This window comes from Clavelina lepadiformis, chromosome 1 (assembly GCF_947623445.1).
Source record: "Clavelina lepadiformis chromosome 1, kaClaLepa1.1, whole genome shotgun sequence".
Taxonomy (NCBI): domain Eukaryota; kingdom Metazoa; phylum Chordata; class Ascidiacea; order Aplousobranchia; family Clavelinidae; genus Clavelina; species Clavelina lepadiformis.
The window spans coordinates 20,586,182-20,601,627 of record NC_135240.1 but is presented as its reverse complement, the minus strand read 5'-3'; the positions used below and the strand labels follow the sequence as shown (position 1 = coordinate 20,601,627).

General features: G+C 34.4%; 2 protein-coding genes across 3 annotated transcripts; both read left to right on the top strand.

Moving 5' to 3' along the window:
• The first annotated feature begins 290 nt into the window (after positions 1-290).
• On the top strand, positions 291-6,261 carry LOC143444182 (uncharacterized). Of its 2 annotated transcripts, XM_076943323.1 has the most exons (4): positions 298-3,162; positions 3,903-3,989; positions 5,377-5,433; positions 5,553-6,261. In XM_076943323.1, the coding sequence occupies exons 1-4, from the start codon at positions 2,895-2,897 to the stop codon at positions 5,750-5,752; spliced, it is 612 nt and encodes a 203-aa protein (XP_076799438.1). In that variant the 5' UTR covers positions 298-2,894; the 3' UTR covers positions 5,753-6,261. The 2 variants fall into 2 exon arrangements, with proteins under 2 accessions (XP_076799439.1, XP_076799438.1); XM_076943324.1 differs by lacking the exons at positions 5,377-5,433; positions 5,553-6,261 and adding an exon at positions 4,917-5,370 and having other exon boundaries at positions 291-3,162.
• A 23-nt stretch (positions 6,262-6,284) lies between these two features.
• Positions 6,285-14,099, top strand: LOC143444181 (docking protein 1-like). The gene is made up of 10 exons (XM_076943322.1): positions 6,285-6,427; positions 6,659-6,772; positions 7,951-8,058; positions 8,320-8,422; positions 8,514-8,667; positions 9,658-9,719; positions 10,276-10,371; positions 11,945-12,181; positions 12,301-12,601; positions 12,760-14,099. Exons 1-10 carry the CDS (start codon positions 6,368-6,370, stop codon positions 12,812-12,814), a joined length of 1,290 nt encoding a protein of 429 aa, XP_076799437.1. The 5' UTR covers positions 6,285-6,367; the 3' UTR covers positions 12,815-14,099.
• The last annotated feature ends 1,347 nt before the right edge of the window (positions 14,100-15,446 follow it).

Below are 15,446 nucleotides of genomic sequence, written 5' to 3'. Positions count from 1 at the left end.
AAATGGCGCCTTTCAAGAGATATTTTTTCATTTGGTAATTTTTTTTGCCCAAGTTTCCACAGAAATTTGAAGATAAACAAATCGATTTTAGGCTTTGAGAATTACTAAAAGCTTTTATTGAAACAATATAATTTTTGGTGCGTTTTACTGTACTGTATTTTATTGGTTTTTCATGTTTACACAATGCAATCCCTAGTGGTGTATTGCCATGCAATGTCGTACCAGGTCGAACCATGTCGTACATTGTCGGTGCCAAAGTTGATGGTAAATCAGGATAATTGGTAGCTACAACTAAATTGCAGTAGCCAGTAGTAATAAGTTAATAACCATAACCCTAGCCAATTGCCCATGCCAGTAAGAGTAGGGATGAATACGTATAGTCTAGCTACTGTCTGCACCATTTGGTATTTGCTTTTCAATTCTATTGTAAAGTTACCACACTTTACACTATGGGGTAAAGGTGCGACCTCTAAATAAAAAAGGAGACTTTGGATCCACCGTTCTTCTCGTTATTAGAAAAAAGGAGCCAAATGTCTCCATATTTCAAATTTTTTCACCTTCTGCCGAAAAACAGCGTCCACAGGCTTTGCGTGTAGGCTAGCCTATACCCAACTGCAAAATGCACTTGTTGCACCATATTTCAGTTACCCCAATTTTGGTCAGCCAGCACCATCGAGATCTCGCCGACAAGTGCCAGACCAGACTTATTTATGGACTTTAGCCCAGACTAAAGCTTATAATCAGTGGTGTATTCCTAAATAAGGAAGTGCGGGTTCGCTGTCAAGCAGTTATGGTATTGTATCCAAATGTATATAGAAATAAGGATAAAATGAAACAAAGCAAGCAGAAGTAAGGGATCGCAATCCTGATCAAAAAAGTGGGGGAAGGCGATCCCTGTCCAATACAGCCCTGTTTATAATAACAAATCATGTTCAAAGCCAGTGTTGTAATGACTCGAGTCAAGTTTTTAAATTACTTGACTTGACTCGAGTCACGTTTTTAAATTACTTGACTTGACTTGAGTCAATGCTTAAAATGACTTGACTTGACTCGAGTATCGGAAAGTAAGTTGACCAAGTCATTAAATCTTGGCTGTTAATTTATTGACCATCTGAGTTACAGACATTTGATTTCATTGCGAACGATCGTTTAAAGGTATAGCCAATGAAATGACTTGATTTGACTTGCATTAGATTTTAAATTGACTTGATCCAATCAGTAATTTGACTCGACTTCACTTAAGTCAACTTCTCAAATGACTTGACTTTACTCGATTCCTAAAAAAATGACTTAGTTACAGCACTGTAAAAGCTAACTGCGAGTGTGGTTATTCGTAAATACTGGTGTATAACCCCCCTCTCAGTTTTCAAGCCCATAATATGTTTTTAACGTATACCTGGCGTAGAAGACCCCCTCGAATTTTTCTTCTTTGACAAACGTTATGCATCGTAGAGAAGGCGACTGTTTACCACTACTTCCATCGAACATCATCCAAATTGTGTGCGTTGACCATGAGATATTGTTTATATTTTAAAGCATTTATTTTTAAACATGGTCGATAAATCAATAATTGAAACACTTTGAAGTGTCAATGATAAACCATAACATTCATCTTATTCCTCTCATTTAAAGATATTGATGTCAAATGGTGTAGTTGCAATGACTTTCATCAGGAATCAAAACATGATAAAACCTAACCTGAAAGTAGGCTACAAATGCAATGGCGTTAATAACAAAAGTTGAAGGTCAGCCAAAAAAATCTCAATTTCCGGTACATCCACACTCATGATTTTTAACAACAAGTCAACAGACTTGAACTATTACTATACATGTAAATTTCCTTAATTTTGTTGTTTAAAGATGATCAGATGTCGCCTATTTAAGGTAAGAATGGAATTTGGCCGATAAGACGTAAATTTTTTTACAAATTTTTGGTCAGGCGTATAAGCCCCTTCTCGTTGTTTTGGCCTAATATTTTGTCAAAAAAGGGGGCTTACACGCCGTTATATACAGTATGTTCTCATTTTGGAAACATTTGTTTTGTTCATTTTCATTATTATAGTCTAGTCTTAATTTAATCTAAAAGGCTAAAATTTTTGGATAACAGTCTGAGTGTTAAAGATTTGTATCCATCATTATAAAAACAAACAAAAAGTCTATCTTTTCCCACCTTTTTGTTTCACTGTCCTTCATCTAACCACTTGTATCGGTAACTTACAACATGCTTATGATGCTCTCCAGAAAATGTTATCAGTTAGTTAATCAGATTATCAACCACTTGCCTATTGCCATCTTATAGACTTGAATAGAATCTATGCCAGCGTTCAAATTGTGTGTGCAAAGACACAAATTTTTGATGGCATGCACTGAAGCCTTAATCTTTTATTTATTAAACTGTAAATTGACGTGAATATGTAAATGTTTGGCATGCATGTTTATAAGTCTTGCACGTGCGTGAGCAATACTATATGGCATACACTATGATCTATAGAGAATTGGTGTTGCTATGCAAGCGCAAAATCACAAAAAAGTTACTTCGTGATGTCACAGTTAGGTCATTTGGTATTTTACTACCTTTCGACACGGTTGTGTGCTCAAACCATAACTAAAATATTAGTATAATTGGCAATGCATTGGCTATGTTTGAGTGTAATATCAACATAGTAAATCTTTTTCTCCAAATACTCAGTGTTCATGCACTGGGTTAATTTTTTGGATGTAAGTTGTGATGTAATCAATAACAGTACCATTATTGGTGCATAGTTTTATTTTAAAAGACTAATTGCCCTGATCTTTTAGCCATATGCTTTCAGGTAACAGGTTACAGATCTCTGAGGCCACAAGTTGGATCGCAGAAGTGATTAAATTAGTAAATGCCTATATATTTTTAAGTAATGAGTGAGAGTGTAAGGTATTGCAATCAACCTTATTCTGATGAATGTCAATCAATGCATCTTTGGTTTCAAAAAGTACTTTTTCCCACAATGCTTGAGTGTGAAGCCAAGGTGCAAAAGCAATTAAGATGCAAAGCTTCAAAACCAGATAAACACTTCAGAAATAAAAAAAAAGTTTCACGTCACTGCCCAGACATTGATTTGTTGGACAAACCAGCAAAAATTGGCAATCAAAACACACAGTTGGAAAACTTGGTGCCATCCAGAGGTGATCATTGTATTGCATATAAAATTCTTAGATATTACAGTGTTTACATTTTATGTCCACAGAATTTTTTTAAACGATTTAGTGATGACAAGATTTTGCTCAGAATTCATTTATTACACAAAAGGAACCAATTATTTTATTGAATATCTTTTCCAATTTATTTCAAGTTACTTTAGAATCGTTATTAGACTATTAGAAATTTATTAACAATATTTAAAATAGCATAGTTGTATGGGAAAGATCATTTGTTGGAATCATATCTCTTTCCCCATGTTTTTATTTATGCTTACTAGATGCTAATCTGTAATCTTTGCAAGATTGCTACAAATTATGTCCTGATTGGGACCATAAACTCGAGTCATGGTCAGCATGATTTGAAACATAAATTTGAAATCTCTATCCAGCCATAGAAAAACTTTCAGGCTTTGCATTTCAGGTAGTTACACATTTATAGCCAACAATAAACCTAGTCCTTCAACTTACATTTTATGCACCATAAAAGAGAAAATATTTTCAATTAGTTTTGCTAATTTAAAATTGAAGCCAGAATTTATGTAAGATTTCCTTCCAGCCAAATGAATTTTTTGCAGCCTGTTATAATTTAATACCTCAGCTCAAATTTAGCCATGTAGGTAGCAATGGACACCGCCCATACTGCAATATTGTATATCAGTATAATATACTAATTCAATTAAAGTTTAATGTATATGATCAATAATACTGTGTACATGATTGTAAAGATGAAACATCCACTGAAGATGGCGGAGAAAAAGACAGTGCTATGGAAGAGTTTCTTACCAAGAGCCTTCAGCATCAAAGAGAGCTCGGTTAGATTTTTATAAGGATTATGTTGCATATCACTATACAGTAATAAGCCGTTTTAACATGTGTCTAGGAACAACCACTTATGTCAGTGTATCTCAATCTCATTACCCATAAGAAGCCTACATGTCATTCTCATTTTCAGGGAACAGCTGCATTAATTTTTTTCCGATCACTAAACCTTTCATAATTATCGGTACACTACCGTATTCATTCATATTTAAAAGTCTACGACTAACCGCCAAAGTTTCACGAACAAACAAAAAATGAAAAGATTAAGTGGTCTTAGCCTGGTGCTTTCTATGTATTTTGTCCAAAGTGCTTCTGCTGTTACATGGAATGAGTATCGTATCTTATAAAACGGTGACATTTGCTTAAAAAAAACATTCGAAACATCACCATTTTTTATAACTACCAGTAAACCAACCCTAGCATAAGCCAGATATAAAAGTTCGGCTTCAAGTTTTTATCAGCTTCAAAAATATATACTTTGTTGATAATTCCATGGAATTACTTTAAATTTTCTAATTAGGTTGCATGTTGTTTTAAACATTCCAGCAAAGGGATTAAGGTACAAGCAAAATGGAACATAGTTAACTTAAGGTTTAATGTTTATGTTACAAGTAACAAAACATAAGTTATTGCAATATGCATACCTCAGGCATATAAACATGCACACACATTTCACCAAAGTTTGGTAAAGAAATACTTTTATTTTGTTCCGAACATTTATGTAGGGTGCGCATTCTACAAAATACAGCACTTGGTTGATTTATTTGACCTAAATGAGCTTTACGCTTAAGCACTTCCTGACTTTCAACTTATGTGAGTGGAAAATGTAAACAGTACATTGTGTTAAGAATGCACTTTAGTTTTCAAACAATTGAACGTTATTGCTTTTACTGTATTGAAGCTACATGATTTCTTTGCAGAGCTATCCTATCACGGCAATGCTCCAAAGCAAAGCATTGTCTAACGTTTATGGATATTGGTGAACAGTACTCAAATCAGATAAAACAACAAAAAACAAACCAAACCAACTTAAAATTGCACCCATTGAAACAGACATGAAGATGAACACAACAACAGATCTCAAAAAGTGAATAATTGTATCAATTGCCAGGTTGTAATATACTATGCTGCTGTCACATGTCACCCTTTTATCGCGGACCCTTTATCGAAGTCTTTCGGAAACCTGGTTGAGAAACACTGACTTATATTTTGAATAAGTACTATCTGTTTTTGAAGTGTGTTGTGTTATTGTATAGACATTTACACTTTGTGTGTGTTGTGGTGATGAATCACAATATTCACAATATCAGTGACAATTAATTTGCTTGTCTCACCATTGTCTATACTTTCTATCGAAAATTACTTTTCCTTGATGTACAGAAAAAATAAAACAGAAGAGAAAAGAAGAAGAAAACAAATATATTATGGATACACAAGGTTACACAAAACTTCATTGATGGCTACTATTTGTTTTTGATATTGGCTGACTTTCTAATCGTATGATGTACTTATATTGTAAATATCTGTGAATATTTGTACTGCATTACAACATGTAGGTCCTGCTGAAGATCTGCCAAGAACACACCATGCCCCAAATAAGCATCCCGGACAAGTTCGAGAAGCTGATATGGAAGAACTATATGGCAATGGGGCTGGCACGATATTATCACTGGAAACAAAACTCCAGGCACAATTTGATAGAAACTTATTAAACTATCATCCAAATTATTGGCCTGTGATTCCTTTAAATTTATGACAGTGTTTTTATTTGCTGTGTTTTGTTTTTGTTTTGATTGGTGTATTTTGTACTTTTATTGCCTTTTTAGGAGTTATTATGAGTGAAAATTTTAAATTGCTCCCTGATAACAGGGCATTTATTATACACGGTTTCAGGTCGATTCAACCCATTACAATGACATTAAACCCAAGACGACCCAACCAATGTCTGTGGTTTGAATAGTTCTTGGTTTAAAATGTCCTGGGTTTAATCGTCCGTGAGTTGAATTTGCAGACCATCAGTATAAAATGGTATTAATATATTATTATACTTCCTTAGCTGTAATGTATGTTGATTGGTGTCGCATGTCAGTAATAGTTGTTGTCAGGATTTCTTTGTGGAATGCTTTGTTATAGCTAGTCCGTTTGATGAGAGGCTATGGCATTATACTGTATAAAATTTGTTTACAGCAGCTTAAAAATGCCATTTGGTTTTTAACATTGAAATAACAACAATTATGATGAACTTCATTTTTTATTTTGCAGAAAGTTGCTTTTAGTTTAACTGCCATGATTTAAGTAACTACTGCATAGCATATGTGACTTAATTAAATGTAAGTAAAAACTCATCTGAAAGTTCAGTCCTTGCTCCAGGATGGAGGATGAAATCCTTAATGGCCCTGTGATTCACCGCAAGTCAACAGGATTAGTAAAAGTAAACCGCAAATGTTCTTGATGTGATCATTTGTGGTTGCATGCATTATAATTTCCTATTTAAAAGTAGTCAGAGTTGGAAAGACCAGAGTATCTTGAGAAATATTGTGATAAAACTAAATACTTATTGTTAATACAAGTATGTGTATATACTTATATATATAAGTATGTATTTGTACATAAGTTAATATACAGAGAAATTTGTGTTTTGCAAGTCATATTTATATTGCAGACAAAGCCAAAGCGATGGGCTGCTTTGTACAAAAGGTCAATGCATGGATTACCTCGACTTGATCTATTTGATTCTAAAGACAGCTTTGATAAGAGAGATAGAAGTGGCAAAAAGGTGATGTCACTTAGCAGTTAACTAAGTTTTTACTAACAAAGTAAAACTTATTAACTCCTAGCTTAAGAAAGCTACATTGAGTTAACCAAAGTTTGAATATGCGAAGTCAGCTTATGTTCATGAATACCAGACTGAATTAAACATTTTGTTATCACCATTGCCCCCATATTCATTAACACCTCCGACCTATGCGAATCATGGACAATAGGCACTGTATTGTGATGTGTATATACACGTATATATATATATATATGCATTTGTTACAGTATATACACGTATATACTGTAACAAATAAAATTGGGATGAGCGCCAAAAAAAGTTGGGAAACACTAGTGAAACACTGAATTCACCAATCTAATACAGTAAAAATCATCTATAGTGACAACGGAAGTGGCTTCTGAGAAAGTGTCACTATAAGCAAATGCTATCATTGACAAAGGTAACAAAAATGGCAGTGACAACCTTGTATGGCATTTATTATTGAATCGGCCATTACAGAATTGCAGTGGAATACATAGAGAATGGAATATTATCAGGATGTAGAGTGTAGACCATTGCATGTGATATGTATATGAACTCAGAAACCAGTGATAAGCTAACAAACCCATTGACTTTCATATTTAAATCAACACAACATTTGTTTTTCAGCAAAATTCTTAACTCCTTTATAAAAACCAAGATTGTTTGGTTTGGTATTTATGAACATTTTAACCATTCCTCTGTTGTGACAGTTTTCAAATTTTGCAATTTACTGTATGACTTATCTACTATATACCCTAGCATAAAACGCAGTTCTGTAAGTTCATAACACAACAGTTAAGCCTTAGAATTAGTGTGACAACCGCCTCACTGCACTTTCATTATATCACAATAACAAAGCCTACTCAACAGTTTTCATATTGCCTGGCTTACGCAAAGATAAGATTATGTACTCTCCCATTTTGAGTCACATCAGTGCGCTTAACTTATGAGTGTTCTTATAAACATATCCATGGTTGCAAATGGGACTTTTCTGCTGCACCGCTACTATACCATTGCAATTTAGGTTTTAAAGTAGATGTTTTTATTTCTTACATGTGGAGACAATAGATGACATATTATGAGTGATTTAGTTTAGCAAAAACAAATAAAGTCTGATATCTTGTTAACATCATGCTATTTGTCTTACCATTTTCTAGCATACGGTTAGTTTGGAAAAATGTGCAAATATCACAACAGACCAAACCAATGACGGGAAAAAAACTGAATATCTAATTCGGATTAATTTTATGGACGAAAAGCAACAGGTTAAATATAACAAACACTGCATTTACGAATTTTATTACTGTGTAGTAGCTATTGTATTTACTTGAATAATGTTTGCCAAATTAAGTTTCTATTTGTAAATCTAGTCAAGTCATTAATCAGAAAAAGCGGTAATTAATAGTAGGACCAAATGCACTACAGTAAGTGTTTATAAGCTGACCAATTTAAATAATGTGCTTATGCATTAATTGTGAACTATTTGTGAAAGTGCATTTTGAGTGTAGTATGATTATGTATGTTAGATATTATCATTTGATGCACAAGATGACCGCGAAAAATGGTGTGCTGCTATTAGCTCAGTTGTGTTTAAAGTGAATTCAGGAACGGAGCATATGTCTGATGAAGGTGGTGGCATTTTGATTTACTTTTTACTTGCGTTTAGTGTTTAACATCCTGTTGGCTTTGTTTTTGACATTGTTTTTGCTTTGTTCTATAGTGGTTTTCGACGTTCAGATAAAACAAACAGATGTGACAGATAAGCTTGATCTGCATGGATCTTATTTCCTAGCAGTTTCGGCCGAAAACATCCACTTGTTGGATAAAAGCACTAGAAAAGTTATCATTCGGTGGCCATTACACTACTTGCGCAAGTAAGGCATTGCATGGACTTCAAATCTGCTTGAATTTTAAAGTCTTTGGTTGGTACTTAGTTTTTTGAAGTCACTGTACAAAAAATTAACATCGCCTTTAGACATTATGGTAAGTAATATGTTTTTGTCTGGTGAAATGGACTAAATTTTGGCTAATCAGAGCACTAAGGCCAAACTAGTATGAAAAGCTTTCTTTACTGGATCTAGTTGTGCTATGAAATGGTCACTTCATTATGTCAGCGATAGTGATTCATGTAGACTTCCTTTTGCAAGGTACACTTAGAACAGTTTGCTCCATAAAAGGAAACAATCTTGTTAGCCTTTCAAGCAGCATACACTTTCATGACCTCATGTATATGTCAGCATACATGTAGCGTGTGATGCATATGTCAGGATGCATTTCGATGGATATGTATAATTCCTTTTAATATATGTTTCAACTTACTTTCTAAAAACATTAACTTTTACTTAAGTTACAAGATTTAGCTTTTAACATAATAGTAAATATAGTGATTAAAATGCAATGAAATTCATTTTAACATAGTACCACTATATGTAATCAGAGCCCCTAGCTACAACTTTCATTATTTTCTTTGCTTCAGCATTTCAACAAATTTCTTCACAGTTGAATCACGCAGGTGTTTAATGCTACAACAGCATGCTAAAAATAGTCACTACATAGATCTGACAGTTAATGTGGGGGCACCTCTATTTAGAACAAGTAAATCATCATGACAAAACAGGAAAATGCCAACACTCATTTCTTTTATTGAAAATGCTGTGCAGCTTATTTTGACAGGATGAGTTAATTATATATCAAGAAGCATGGCCACAATACATAGAACTTTATACTTTTGATATATTTCTCTGCTTTAATGAAAAAAAACTTCACTCGACTTTTATGTATACCACTGACTATACAAAACATACTTTTACAATTTAAGCAGTTCACTTACTTACTGTATAATTATAACAATTCTATACACTTAGATACGGTCGAGACAAACAAGAATTTTCATTAGAAGCTGGTCGAAGATGCCCTTCTGGACCTGGTGTGTTCTTTACCATATTATTCAATTTGTTGTTGTTGGTAGAGGTGCACCGAAATTTTCGCAGGCTGAAGTGATTTGGACGATAACCGAATATTTGAAATACTTCTAAAAACTTCTTTAAAACTCCTTCACTGCAGGAATGCAGGAAAACTATAACAACCACGGATATAAATGTTGTTGCACGTAACAGGAAATCTAATTATGTCATTTACTCACCTTTCTGTTGCACGATATAACTAAGAATCTTGTGTTAGAAAGCTATCGTAATAACACAATTATATAAGCCGTGACTTGTAAGTTGTAGGTACTCTTTTGTTCACTTATATAATATGAATATTTACAGTCCTAGATTGCATGATTCGGCCAAAATAGCTTGGTTTCTTTCTTTATAAAAAATTCGGTTTCGGACTGCATTCAAAAAACAGGATTCGGTACACACCTAGTTTGTTGGCAATGAACATTTTATTTTACTTTGGTAACGTACATTAATGATGATTGTGATTATAAATGTATGTGTTATACTGGTATGCGTAACGCATAGTTTTTTATGTTCCAGGCATGTTCTATTTCATTACAAATGACTATAATGCTATATTTAAAGAAGTTGAAAACAATGTAAAAAGTCTTGCGTCGTCAAGGGGTAGAGCAGCAAGTATGTTTGAGCTGTTTTTATTTTTAAATTAGTTAGTCATAGCCATAAATAATGCAGATCAAACCTAATAATAAGGTAATATACTTTTGTATTATAAGACTGACTTTGAACGTGAACCCTTGCAGGGTTCTGTAATGTAAGTCTTGCCCTCAAAAATAAGCCCTACATCATAGTGGAAGGCAGCAAGTAGCAATTTGAAGTCTCAGTACAGTCTTGTATCATACCTTTTAGCCATCACTTTGCTATGGAATTTGCTATATTATGTACCATACTTTTTTTGCCATCTTTTTTATCAAAAAAATAAATAAAAAATCAGGTTGCAATTTAGTTAATATGATATACTGTAAAAAAAACTATCTTATTAATTTGTGAACTTAGCTCAATTGTTTTTAATAACAGCGGTATGCTGATCATCTGATCAATCCTTTACTCTAAGTCAGGGGTGACGAACCTATCCGCTGTCGCGAGACACTTTGTCAGTTACAGCTGAGTGAGCAGGCCGCACAACTTTTTAGTCATATTATGAAATCTTTTACAAATGAAAAATGAAATTGTTCATCAACAGTAATGAACAACAAACGAAAGTAATAAAAACCCATGCGAACCATACAGTTGAAGTCATTTAATGCAGTATTGAAGCATAAAATACTAAAAAATAACAAAGAAGCATTTAATGAAATTTTTTGCGTAGTGTGATTTTTGGAAACATTTTTGCTTTACTAAGTGCTTAGTATTAGGTCGAACTGATGATGTGGCAACTCTCAACTGCATACCAAGATTTTCGTCTGTCAGCCTTGACCTGTAACGACTTTTTGTGATGTTCGTTTTAGAATAGAATTGTTTGCATAGGTGCGTGCTTCCAAAAACAGATGACCATTTGAGAGCGTAAGCTCTCAAGTTTGGAAACTCTTGCTTGATACATAAACACGATAAAATTCAAATAACAGCTTGTTCAGATACATCGTTTTCAGCATCTCATCACTCTGTAGTTTTATGAGTACGAGTTGAAGCTCAGGGGGTGCAGAAGCAGGTGTAACATTGAAGGGGATAGAAAAGACATCAAGCTCCAGCTATTTGCTTTTGATATCTTGAAATCTAGCTTTAAAATTTTCCAAGAGACTTGAACATTCCAAAGCATATTGAGTACAAGAAGTCGGATTGTGTTTTTTTCAATGTGGGAAAATGCATGCAATCGTTATCTTTTAACTGATTTTCCCAGAGGCTCACCATTGACATGGGGCCCTGGTTGAGAAACCCTGTTCTAGGTAGTCTGAAGATCCTGGATAAACTAAATTGCATTTACCTATGATATACTGCATGAGACAGATGGGAGCAATAAGCTCTTTCCAACATACTGTATATTCCCTAGCAGTCTACCCCTTTCAAAAAATATGTATAAGCCCCTTATTATTTGAAAATATGGTAAGATTTTATAATACTAGTGTTAATGCAATATGATGTACTTTAAATTTTAGGTATGTCTTGGTATTGTCTTTATTCTTTATTGGCCACACTTTCAACATTTATCATTGTTAAACAATCTGAAAATATGTGATTTGTGTTTATTGTGAAGGTACCTCAAGTTTATCAAACCAAGCAAAAGGTTATCCTGTAATGCCACATGCCCAGTCACCTGATCCTATACGACCAGCTTCACCACGACATTTTTCTCCTGATACAAATGTTTATGCTGATCCACTGGATGCAAGAAGAGAGAAAACGCCATCTCATAGCACTGCAGATGACAATTACATGTACAATGAACCAGTGAACAAACAACCTCCACCAACATCGTCGAGGTCATTGATAAGTAAGTTGTGTTAAATGATAATACTCTTTTGTGATGCTGACACTTTTTTGCCCATGGTAGCAAAATGTATTTAAAATTTTGCTGATATGTATATTTAGTTTGCTAATGTGTATATTTAGTTCGAGATGGCAAGAAGAAACCAAAAGGAGCCAGCAAATTTGAGAAACCGGTTGAAGGTCCAAAGAAACCCCCACGCCAGATAAACCCTATGGTGTCAGAGGCAACCTACTCTGAAGCTTTATCCTTTCCAAATACAAATGGAAAGAAAATTGGTGAAGATTTGGCATCAGAATACAGCCATCTCAATATTGGTGGAATGAACAATGAGGCTGACTATGACTCTTTATCGCATTGTGATCAGTGGAGTACTGGAGCACCTGGACAAGATGCAACCTACGCCACCACCGGCGACTTTTCAAGGTTTGTTAGCAGTAGAACAATCCAAGCCTGAGTTTCTACAACGTTGGTACTAATCACATAGTTTAAACATGTTCGTTGTTTAGACATGAATTTGGATGTGTATTTTTAGGAAGGTATATTTTTATTTTATATCCTAATTTCAACATATGCATTTTAAGGTATGACGGAAACCCTGCAGAAGATGCGGTGTATGATCATGTACAGCGTAATTAAACCATCGATTGCCAATGGCTTATCTTCCACGTTTTGTTGTGGATTGTATGAGTCTAAGCCACACCACTTTTCCTTTAGCATGGATACTTTTAAGCAGAACAAACTTTTTAGTGAAAGTCAGGTAAAACTTAAATAACCAAGTAACATTGCCTTGATCAGATAAACTCTTTTGCATGAGTATTGCCAACTATGATCTGTTGTTAGTACAATCTTTTTGTGTGTGTGGTGTTTGTGATTTATAAGTTGCATGGAAAAGTGTATACATACACCTGTATGTATGCTCAATTGCTCGTGCATACATAGTAAAAGGTTGCTTTTTCGCATAGTTTACATTGACTAAAGATTCATTTTTACTGCGCGATAGCCCATCACCATTTTTTTCAATGATGTACAGTGTACGTCCAGCAACAGTTTGCATTATTTTCGCCTTGTGCCTATTCGATTTTCTGTGATTTTATTACATAAAAAGTAACTAACGGCCAATTATAAGTCCTTTTGATGGATATACACGCTTACATGGTGTATTTCCAACTGGAAACGTAGCACCAGTTTTATTAAAATCTTTCTTCAATTTTTATATATTTAATTCTACCCAAATCTTCGGCTTTTGTGTATGAATGTGCAATAAGTGACTTCAATTTTCTTCACTGATGACCAGTAATTTCAGTGTTGCATCATTGTGTGAAAACGGAAATATTTAAGTTTTACATGAATTATCTTAGAATGATATATTGTGTGCACTTAACAGATTCTCATTGTGAATTGTATGCCGTTTTGTTACGTCCATACCCTGACCAAAATGGTTTTTCTTACACGACAGTCTTGTCTTATCAAAGCCGTTGGAATATGTACCGCCATATTACGTCTTAATGCTTTTGCCTTTGTACTGTAACTTCATTACATCACGTCATTGCATCAGTTGTGATGCAACTTAGAAATTAATAGCCCATTGAGATTATGCCGGAGTGCAATTATCAATTTTTTATCTCCAAATCGCATTAATTTGCAAGAGTATGCCAGGACTGATTTCTGTCATTTCCACTTTGCAACTAATCATAATTATTTACGTTATGGAAGACTGAAGTATGACTATTATTGTATTTGGTATTAACACAATATCTTTTTATCTTCTTCAGATCTTTTCTATATGTTTGTAAAGTAAGATTATGTACCGCACCTGTAGCATGCCTTAACAGTTTCAAGCATTTTGTCAGCAATTTTCCTGTTTAATTCTGTTTCTTCAGCTAGCTAGGAAAAGACCAATATTACAGTATGTATTAAAACATCTTTGATCCCTGTATAATGAAAGACAGCTGGCTTATCCTGGCTGTAGCTTGTTTATGCAAACAATTACACGAGGCACATAAAATCATTACTCAACCAAGCATTTTGTACCACAGAAGTTAAAATAAAATGGACGCAGTCTTAGACCAAGGTAGTAAGAAAGCGGAAATGTTTCAAACATTAACGGAGTTGAAATATTGCAATCTTTGTTTATCCAAAGGAAGGTGAAAGTCATGTATGGTTATCCATATGTATCAGAATTCGCTTCGATGAACGCGTTCGTAAGTTGCAAACACGTTCACAATTTAGGAACACCTAGCCTAAGTAAGATATTTTGCCTAGTTGAAAGGTTCATAATCGCAATTTACGCACGCGTAGGTTTTATTTTTTCCTTGGTCAAAAGGGTCATATACTAACGCGTTCACAAATTGCGAGCACCCTCAATTGTCGTGCATAAAAATTAAGCTGTGTTGGCCAAACAGTTCACTATGGTCTCACTATACACGCTTGTAAATTGCAATCGTGTTGACAATCAATGAACACTGCTTTTGTGAACGCGTACACAAATTACGAACACCTTCACAATTTATAACTGCGTATAATAATGACCCGTTCGGCTAACAGAGCTATGTTTTACGCGATAGTTTAGCGTGCATGCAATTTATGGACACGTTGTTATAATATAAACCTTTCGGTCAGCCAAAATACCTTTAGCCGATAGCCTATAGTTTGATAAACCTATTTGAGAAAGGTTAATAATAATTATGCGACAACAAATTAACTATAAAAATTAATAGACTATCAATGCTCTATATCAGCGTGGTCCAACTTCTTTTCATCGCGGGCCAAAATCAGAAATTTTTTTTATCTTGCGGGCCAATGTTTTTAAATTAGAACTGAAGAACAATGTGACATTAATATTAGAACTGAAAAAAGTTCTCTTTTTTTATTAAAACTGAAATTAGAATAGTTCAAAATTTAGCTATTAAATGCTGATCAATGTGACATCTGCGGTCGAGGTTCTTCGTCGACAATAGCGTTGGTATCCACGGGAATCGTAGTTGTGGCCATGCGAAGGCAAGCCTGAAGAGCCTCGTTTCCAAGTTTATTTCGATTTTTTGTTTTAATATTGTTCATTGCTGAAAACGTACATTCACAAATGTATGTACCTACTTCCAAACATAGAGTACAGCTTCATAGCAGCATCTTTTAAAAGGGGAAACCTCTCCTTTGAGACAAACTTGCGGCCCGCGGGCCTGCTGTAGTTGGACCAAGCTGGGCTAGGACAACAAGGCGTGTAACTAAAACCTAAGAGAACTTTTTGGACAAAGTGGTATTGTTACGCATT